Source organism: Sinocyclocheilus anshuiensis, unplaced genomic scaffold, assembly GCF_001515605.1.
Source record: "Sinocyclocheilus anshuiensis isolate Anshui unplaced genomic scaffold, SAMN03320099.WGS_v1.1 scaffold1079, whole genome shotgun sequence".
NCBI classification, from domain to species: Eukaryota; Metazoa; Chordata; class Actinopteri; order Cypriniformes; family Cyprinidae; genus Sinocyclocheilus; species Sinocyclocheilus anshuiensis.
This window is the reverse complement of record NW_015548207.1, coordinates 1663501-1673843: the sequence shown is the minus strand read 5'-3', so window position 1 is coordinate 1673843 and position 10343 is coordinate 1663501. Positions and strand designations below refer to the sequence as shown.

At 34.6% G+C, this 10343-nt stretch overlaps 1 protein-coding gene across 1 annotated transcript in view; it reads left to right on the top strand.

The window, feature by feature from the left end:
* Nucleotides 1–10343, top strand: part of LOC107653541 (low-density lipoprotein receptor-related protein 1B-like) — a 302414-nt gene that overhangs the window by 201108 nt on the left and 90963 nt on the right. Inside the window, exons 40-41 of the mRNA XM_016440286.1 lie at nt 1856–2045; nt 5578–5782. Of these exons, the coding sequence (XP_016295772.1) occupies nt 1856–2045; nt 5578–5782 (395 nt within the window). The remainder of the gene's footprint in view (nt 1–1855; nt 2046–5577; nt 5783–10343) is intronic.

Here is a 10343-nt window from a genome sequence, read left to right as displayed (position 1 = left end):
AAAATATGATCAGAATATCAACGTGCCTAAACAAATATCTTATATCGTAAGATGCGCTCCCTTTACACAGAGTGCACGTGATCGTGAAATCGAAAGTGAAAGTGAACAGCGTAGTCACATTGAATCAATGAAAGCAGTTGAATCTTCTGTTTATTCAGTTTCAGCGCGAGAGCGCCCTCTGGCCTTTTGATGGAGATTTACTGCTGATCACAGAGCCGTGCTTCACTGAAAGATACGCATGACAATCGCAGCTTCTGTCAAATCGCGATCTCGATTCCATTTCGATTTATCATGCAGCCCTAGCGGGCGGGGACAAACCTTGCAGGAGCGGAACGCACACATTGTCACTGTTTAAGTTCAGAGGTAAGAAGACTGCTATCTAGCGGTCGGGATATAAACTCAAAACGAAACAACGGCCATGAATCTTGTATACATTTTTTTTTTAAATATCGATATTGCGTTTTTGAGAATGATACAGTATCGCCAAACAAAATATCGCGATACTCGCGTGTATCGATATTTTCTTACACCCCTACTGCTCAAGTTGCAGTGGGATAAACTCAAAAAATTGTTTTTCTCCCACATGTAATTATGTAATTGCAACATCAAAAAGACTGAATAATTGTTTGATCAGTGCACAGTTTTGTTTTTCACTAAAAGGCCCAAGCAGGTTATAAAAATGCGCTGTACTTTGCGTCGGGTCGTAAATGATATGGTTGCATATAGGCAATACATGAGACGACTGTTAATTCAGCTACTAAAGTATTGTGTTATTTCACAGGCAAATTTTAAAAACGTAAAAAAAAAGTGCAAGAAAAAATACAATGTTATGAGAAGTTATGAGTTTTATTCTCTAAATATTACTTTAATTTTGTCACACATTTATTCTGAAAATTTTGACTATTTTAATTTAATTTTGACAATTAATCTTCTATTCAATTTTTATTTATGCATTTTTAAATTTTAACATTGAACTTAAGTGCTGTTGTAATATATAAAATATTATATTTGATATTATTAATTTGTTACATTTAATTGCATTTTTATTTATTTACATTTTAATTACATTTTTACATTTTTATTGCTTTTTGTTTTAAAATGGAATTGCGTGTTTTATTCCTCCATTTATTATTTTATTGTTACATTCAACTACATGTTGAATGTAACAATTTATTATTTATTATTTTATTGTTACATTCAACTACATGTTTAAACTTGAAAAACATTTTTTTTTTTGCTCCTTGAAGTGAGACACTGTGAAATCCTTATTTAACCGGGAAAACAGAATGAAATAAAAAGTCATAAAATTAGGCAAAATATTCTATTTTTCATTCTGTTTTTGTTTTTAATTATTTATTTTAACATGCCACTATTGTAATATCATTATATATATTTTAGAAAATATGAATTTATATATTTGTCAATTTTGCGTGTGATTATATGTATAATTTTGCAGTTCTTCGCAAAGTGCAGTGTTTTAAGTAAATTACTTACGAATGTTTTTAAGAGCACAAAAGGTGTATTTTTTTTATTTTTTATTTAGATTTAGTTTGATTGACGTAGATTTCCACAACACATCTTGACCTTTTCTGACACCTAGCTGTTTCACATCAACCATCTGTCTGCTTTTTCTTCTTTTTGAATCACTTGTGAAAGAACCTGTGGAGGTGTTTGCCTGCCATCTGGTTTTATGGCTTTCAGATCAACTGCTTGCATTTGTGGGCTTCAGTGCTTTTTATATCTTATATGATTGATAGAAGGTATGAAATGACTAGATATAAGTATTTGTGCATCATTTCAGGCTTTAAAGTGTGTGTAGTAGGTCACCGCATTGTTGTCATATTTCTTTCTGTAGATGTTGGTTCTGTGGAGGGGCTGGCGTACCACCGAGGATGGGACGTCCTGTACTGGACGAGCTCCACCACAGCCACCGTCACCCGTCACAGCATTGACCAGACCAGACCAAACGCCTTCAACCGAGACACGGTGGTCTCCCTGTCTGAGGAGGACCATCCACACGTCCTCTCTCTGGACGAATGCCAGAAGTAAGTCTAGAGATTTGACTTCATCTTTGACATTTTTAAAGGAATTTTTTTTCTTCCTATGTCAAAGTGCTTTAGTTATCCTTAAAAGTATTTATTTCATGTGTGTGTGTGTGTCTATCTATCTATCTATCTATCTATCTATCTATCTGTCTATCTATATATATTAGATATATATAAGTAATTTATTTAAAAAATATATATATATATAAATATTTTTGTTAGTACAGATACACCTTTTTCACCGAAATGGAGCTGGTTGGCTATTATTTATTATTTCATGTTTTTCTTAAATGTCATTTTCATAACTAATTGCTTGTGCAATTAAATCTATACTTTGTTCAATGATAAAAAAAATAATAAAATAAGAAGTGATACTGTATTCTATCTATTTTGCAAGTCCAAAAAGTGAAGTGACATGACATGTGGCCAAGTATGGTGACCCATACTCGGAATTAGTGCTCTGCATTTATCCCATCCAAAGTGCACACACACAGCAGTGAACACACACACACCATGAACACACACCCGGAGCAGTGGGCAGCCATTTATGCTGCGGTGCCCGGGGAGCAGTTGGGGGCTCGGTGCCTTGCTCAAGGGCACCTCAGTCGTGGTATTGAAGGTGGGAGAGAGCGCTGTACATTCACTCCCCCCACCTACAATCCCTGCCGGTACGAGACTCGAACCCGCAACCTTTGGGTTATGAGACCGACTCTCTAACCATTAGGCCACAACTTCCCACAAAAGTAAAAATGTTTACTTTTCATTACAGTAAAATAAATCCATGTGTCTAAAATGGCAAAAGTTTCTGGATTCCACCTCACCTCAAAATAACCCTTGTTGATCAAATTTGTTTTGATGGCTGTCTTTCCAAAAGGTCAATTAAGGGAGGGGTCCTCTAATTATTTCAGAGTAATTAGGCGCGGGACCACATACAGAGTATTAATTTTACATCAGTGAGTTATGAGCTTCATAAAGATTCAAATTTGAAAACAGTGTGACCTGTGCTACAGAGATTTGCGGTATTAATCTCCAAACACATTCGCATCTCTTGATCTCTGTCAGCAGTTCCTTTCATTTTCAAATTAGAAAACATTAATTAAGTTTGACTTTTATGCATTTATTTATTATTTTTCTACTGCTGCTCTCCTGAACTGTTCATCATTGCCTTTTTGTGCGATCCACTGATTTTAGTGTCATCTAACGCAGTGCTTCTCAACTAGGTTTTACAGTAGCAAGCCATATAAAAGTGAAATAAAATGTATGTATTGAAGTAAATTTATTAATATTACTATAAACTGCTAAATTTCTAATACTTACCTGTAAACAAACATTTTGTGGTCAGCACAAACCATGTTTATCAAGTGAAACTATAGTTTTGTTAATGATTTTGGAGTTAGCATCTGCTAATCTGACTAGCATCTAGATGAACGCACAATTTTTGACATCCACAACAAAAGATATACGTTTTTGTCACTTGTAGAAGTTTATAACCATATATTTTATTATTTTTCATTCTTACATTTTTATTCTTTGTGTATTATATTTTTGTTCTTACTATGTGTTGCTATGCTAATTGTGGTTTATTTAGCATTTAGCATCCTTTAGCATTTAGATTTATGCTTTCTGGGATAAAAAAAAACTAATCTAATTAAAGTCTAATTGAGAACCACCTATCAAAAATTATATTGAGTCAATTTGAAATTATAAAAGATATCGTACTTTGTTTACTTTGATTTTGCCTTGGCAGTCTACATTTAAATTGACTTTAGCATTTTCCGCCATTTTATGCTAAATTATATTCAGTCAGTTTCTGTCAGACTTTCGACTGCACATTGCACGATTACACATTGCCTGATTGAAAATGTTGTGTATGGAAGCAAAATGACAGTTAGCGTTAGCGTTAGCCAAACTGTTAAAGGTAAACAATGCTATGCTAGTACTAGCTTGTGTTCTTCAGGTGTATTATTATAAACAGGATCGTTTATATGTTCACTAAACACAATTCTACAGACATTCTCTTCACTTTTTTAAGTAGGAAATCAGAAATTTAGACTTTGCATACCCTCATATTGCTCAATGGTTTAAAGTACAGTATGCTATCTTTTAGCTGTAGCATTAATATGGCTGTTTGTTCTCTAAGGAACATTTCACCGCTTCATACCCTGACAGCACTTAGTCGGATCATAGCAGGCTAGCGTTAGCCTGTTAGCGCATTAGCATGGCAATAAGTGGCTGCTGCTGTCAGCAAGACGTCCCAGCGATCCAAAAGCTGCCAAAGATCACAGCTAGGAGTCACACGCCGGCGATAGCAGCCGACACTGCAAGGTGCCGTCACATGCCAGGCTAGCACACTCGTCTCAAACACAAGGACATGCTTCGTCCTTCGACCAACGTCTTTTTCTGCGACATTAAAAGAAAAAGGCCTGATGCTATGAGGCTGTAGCCTTTTTAATTATAATTGCAGATGAATACATTTTTAATGAGGATATTAGCATAGTGCACGCAGCACCAAGGGTGTACATTTAGTTTTAAAAAGACTTTTAAGAACATTTTTATGTGGCATTCAAAGAAAACATTTACAGTATGTCTGAAATTTAACAGATTACAAAAAAACAATGTCTCAGAAAAGACATCAGTTCTGAGAAAAGCACTAGCATGATTTGTTTGCAGATGCCACTAAGTTTGATATTGTCTAATGTAATGACATTTAGACATTTGTAAGAGTTCTACGCAACTGATGGAATACACGTATGGAAATTCACCATACACACAAACAATTTTCTGCCATATATAACAAGAAGGGCTTTTTAACGTTAACTGAATCAAATTCAACATACATAGCAATGTGCAAAAATTCAACTAATCATGTAGTTATGAAAAGTGCTGTTTAAAATGTTTATTTAAGTCAATTATATAATAATAATAATAATAATAATAATAATCATCTCAACTGGTTAACTCTTATACTTTTAATCTTTAAAAATGCAAAAAAATAAAAATAACGCAACTGATCATATACTTATAAAAAGTCAAATTTTTGTCATATACAAATTTAAGAAAAACATAAAATAATAATAAATGTATTCATAAATAAAGTAAAGGCATTTTAATATATAAAAATATAATTTAAATAATGTATTTATATATAATAATATTCCCTACATCTTGGATGCCCTGTGGGTAAGCAGATAAACATCAAATTTTAATTTTTGGGTGAACTATCCCTTTAAGTGTATATATAATATATGCTTTTGATCATATTCATACTTAAGTTTCGATTCCTTTCTTTTTTTTAATGCACTTTTTAAATGTGAAATTTAAATGTGACTTTCAAAGAAGTCATGTATGCCTGAAATATGACTCAGAAAAGTGATATTAATTCTGGGGAAAGTGCTAGCATGAGTTAAGTTGGATATTGTGTAATGTAATGACATTTTTAAGGGTGATTCAAATGTCCAAGTCCTTTAGGACCAGAAATTTATGGTAAAAATCATTTGATGTGACAGCTAACAGTCTGCTTGCGTTCACCCAGCTTGATGTTCTGGACTAACTGGAACGAGCAGAAGCCGAGCATCATGAGGTCAACTTTAACCGGCCGGAACATCCGCATCATTGTTAGCATGGATGTCATCACCCCTAATGGACTCACCATCGACCACAAAGCTGAAAAGCTGTATTTTTCCGATGGCAGTCTCGGCTACATCGAGAGGTGTGATTACGATGGCTCGCACAGATACGTGAGTATGGAGCCGCTTTGTGTGTGACTTTTAAAAATTGCATGGAAGTGCATTAGCTGAATCGAAGGCTGTGTCTTAAGAGCACTGCAAACGGCTTTCAGCCTTTTGTGAAGCTTTTCTGTTTTGCTGAGGTGAAACATTGAAGGAGGACATAAAGAAATTTTGATCCCATCTACTGAATACAGGTCGCTTGGGTTCAGTACATTGTCACTTGAAACCAAAAATGTTCTCTTGCCAGGAGGACCAAATAAAAGGTCCTAACGCTGTTAAAAAATAACAGAACAGTTTTCTCATTGATCTTAGTTCTAGGTGACAGTGTCTTTTGAGTATTTCAGGTCATGAATTCACCTTCAGAATGCAGCAATGTCATGTTTCTCTCATATATAGTGAGTAAGACTGTCATTTTAACACATTCAATTAGTAAAAAGTGTTTTTTTAGAAAAAAAAAAAAACAATTATACATATCTGGCTATGAATTCCTTTTTCTAAAACACAAGTATGGTCTCACTTTTCATATATATATATATATATATACAGGTGCATCTCAATAAATTAGAATGTCGTGGAAAAGTTCATTTATTTCAGTAATTCAACTCAAATTGTGAAACTCGTGTATTAAATAAATTCAATGCACACAGACTGAAGTAGTTTAAGTCTTTGGTTCTTTTAATTGTGATGATTTTGGTTCACATTTAACAAAAACCCACCAATTCACTATCTCAACAAATTAGAATATGGTGACATGCCAATCAGCTAATCAACACAAAACGACCGCTAAAAAATGAACCCAGCAGTTGTTCACCTTCTGAGCCTTCGTCAGGGAAGTCGGACCATAGAGGACTATGTGGAGGACTTTTGGTCTAGTCTGTTCATGCCTCGTCTAGTCTGTTCATGCCTCGTCTAGTCTGTTCATGCCTCGTCTAGTCTGTTCATGCCTCGTCTAGTCTGTTCATGCCTCGTCTAGTCTGTTCATGCCTCGTCTAGTCTGTTCATGCCTCGTCTAGTCTGTTCATGCCTCGTCTAGTCTGTTCATGCCTCGTCAAGTCTGTTCATGCCTAGTCAAGTCAAGTCAAGTCTGTTCATGTCAAATCAAGTCTGTTCCTGTCAAGTCAAGTCTCGGATTATTGTTTGGATGTTTGAATCACTTGTAAATAAACTGCACTTGGGTTCTACGCTTGCCTTCAGTGGACTAATTCGTTACAGTAATAAGTAGGGCTATCAGTTTGACAAGTTAATTTAATAAAATTTATAATAATATGTCAATTTTATTTAATAAAATTGATTGTAAAGCTGATCATATACTTGAAAAAATCCTGTTTCTGTCATATAGTAAGTAGGGCTGTCAGTTTAACATGTTAATTTAATAAAATTAATTATAAAAAATTATGCACAAAAAATAACAACTGATCATACATGTATGAAAATTCCTGTTTCTGTCATATATGGTAAGTATAGGGCTGTCAGTTTAGTGTTAATGAAATTAATTAGAAAAATAATGCACAACAAAGTAACAACTGATGTGTATAATCATTTCTGTTTCTGTCATATATAATAAGTAGGGCTGTCAGTTTAACATGTTAATTTGATAAAATTCATTAGAAAAAAATGCACAAAAAAACCCCTATTGATCATACTTATGGAATTTCCACTATTAAGTAGGGCTGTCAGTTTAAACATTTAATTTAGTGAAACAAACATATTTATAACTCTACTCGAGGAACTATTATGTTTTAATTAATTGACAGACCTAAAAATAGGTTGTTATTAACTGCTAAAGTAAACCGATTTTAATGTTTGCTTTCACAAAGAGCCAGGAACAGCAGATTAGAGGGTTTGACACAGTTTATCATTTGACAACCGCCAACAATGCCGCGGCGCACTAAATGGGTTCTTGCTGGCTAATGAAACTACCTGCTCGCTTAGCTATTAGAAGGTGAAAATTGATCTGGGCGAACAAAAGGAACATTTGTTTTGTTGCGTGTCAGACAGATAGCAAGAGTAGCGAGGTGGGATCCTGTCAGAGCATGCTGGAGGAGGCAGTGCTATTTAGGTTACTTCTGACAGATTCAAACTCCAGCCTTTTCAAACTTCCCCTAGAGGAAAACACACAGAGCCACACATTCAAACTCCCAGGAGTTCAGAATTAATCATGCAAATTACACTCTAAAAAATGCTGGGTTAAATACAACCCAGTGCTGGGTAAAATAGGGACAAACCCAGCAATTGGGTTGTTTTGACCCAGCGGTTGGGTTAAATGTTTAACCCAACCTTCTGGGTAGTAACCCAACCGCTGGGTCAAAAATGCTAGCCAAGTTTTCGAATGTTGAGCAGCAAGCTCATTTACTGCTGATGTGAAAAGTAATTACTCCGTAGCAGATCTATACAGGTGGAGCTGGGGAAGGTGGAGGGTTTCTGAAGCGTGCTGCAACTGCTACAGCAAATGCTAGCCAAGTTTTCGAATGTTGAGTAGGAAGCTCATTGACTGCTGATGTGAAAAGTAACCAATAAGCTCAGCCATGTGAATGATGTATTTATATCACATTGAGTTAGAATCAGCCTGTGCCATCTACAGTTTCATGACATAACTTCGTATTAGTTTTACACTTCTACAACACACTGACTACCTTTGAAAAAATTTGTAAATTACGCAGAACATAATATAAAACTGTGAAACTGCAAATTTGAATTGAGGAAAACACTTCTCACAGTCAACTGCATTGAGCCTCATTTGAAAGTATTAACATTAGTGCAACGTTTCTACAACACATTCACTACTTTCTTTAAAGTAAGTGATAAATTATGCAGTAACATGATTACAAACTGAAAACTGCAAATATGAATTGACAACTACAAAGAAAAAATCCTCATTTGAAAGTGATAACATTACGATGACATCACTGTAACATTTCAACGCATTCACTATCTTTGAAGAAACTGATAAATTATGCAGTGCATAACATAAAAGTGCAAATCTGAATTGATGCAAATACTTTTCACAGTGAACTGTAAAGAGAAAAGCCTCATACGAAAGTAATAAATACATTTTCAACATATTCACTACTTTCTTTAAAGATATTAAATTATACAGTAACAGTTAAAAATTTAGAAATCTGAATTTGTTTAATCACTTTCCAACCACTATAATTATGTTGGGTGATCCAGGTAGCTCAGAAATCACAAACTTTATCTTTATGAAAGTAAACAGGGGCATATTTGATGTTTTGATGTTATTAAGAAAGTTGAATCTACACTCTAAAAAATGCTGGGTTAAATACAACCCAGTGCTGGGTAAAATAGGGACAAACCCAGCAATTGGGCTGTTTTGACCCAGCGGTTGGGTTAAATGTTTAACCCAACCTTCTGGGTAGTAACCCAACCGCTGGGTCAAAACAACCCAATTGCTGGGTTTGTCCCTATTTTACCCAGCACTGGGTTGTATTTAACCCAGCATTTTTTAGAGTGTAGATTCAACTTTCTTAATAACATCAAAACATCAAATATGCCCCTGTTTACTTTCATAAAGATAAAGTTTGTGATTTCTGAGCTACCTGGATCACCCAACATAATTATAGTGGTTGGAAAGTGATTAAACAAATTCAGATTTCTAAATTTTTAACTGTTACTGTATAATTTAATATCTTTAAAGAAAGTAGTGAATATGTTGAAAATGTATTTATTACTTTCGTATGAGGCTTTTCTCTTTACAGTTCACTGTGAAAAGTATTTGCATCAATTCAGATTTGCACTTTTATGTTATGCACTGCATAATTTATCAGTTTCTTCAAAGATAGTGAATGCGTTGAAATGTTACAGTGATGTCATCGTAATGTTATCACTTTCAAATGAGGATTTTTTCTTTGTAGTTGTCAATTCATATTTGCAGTTTTCAGTTTGTAATCATGTTACTGCATAATTTATCACTTACTTTAAAGAAAGTAGTGAATGTGTTGTAGAAACGTTGCACTAATGTTAATACTTTCAAATGAGGCTCAATGCAGTTGACTGTGAGAAGTGTTTTCCTCAATTCAAATTTGCAGTTTCACAGTTTTATATTATGTTCTGCGTAATTTACAAATTTTTTCAAAGGTAGTCAGTGTGTTGTAGAAGTGTAAAACTAATACGAAGTTATGTCATGAAACTGTAGATGGCACAGGCTGATTCTAACTCAATGTGATATAAATACATCATTCACATGGCTGAGCTTATTGGTTACTTTTCACATCAGCAGTCAATGAGCTTCCTACTCAACATTCGAAAACTTGGCTAGCATTTGCTGTAGCAGTTGCAGCACGCTTCAGAAACCCTCCACCTTCCCCAGCTCCACCTGTATAGATCTGCTACGGAGTAATTACTTTTCACATCAGCAGTAAATGAGCTTGCTGCTCAACATTCGAAAACTTGGCTAGCATTTGCTGTAGCAGTTGCAGCACACTTCTAAAACACTCCACCTTCCCCAGCTCCACCTGTATAGATCTCATATGGAGTAATTTCATGTATGTTTTTATATATATATATATATATATATAGATATATCTATATATCTATATATATATATATATAT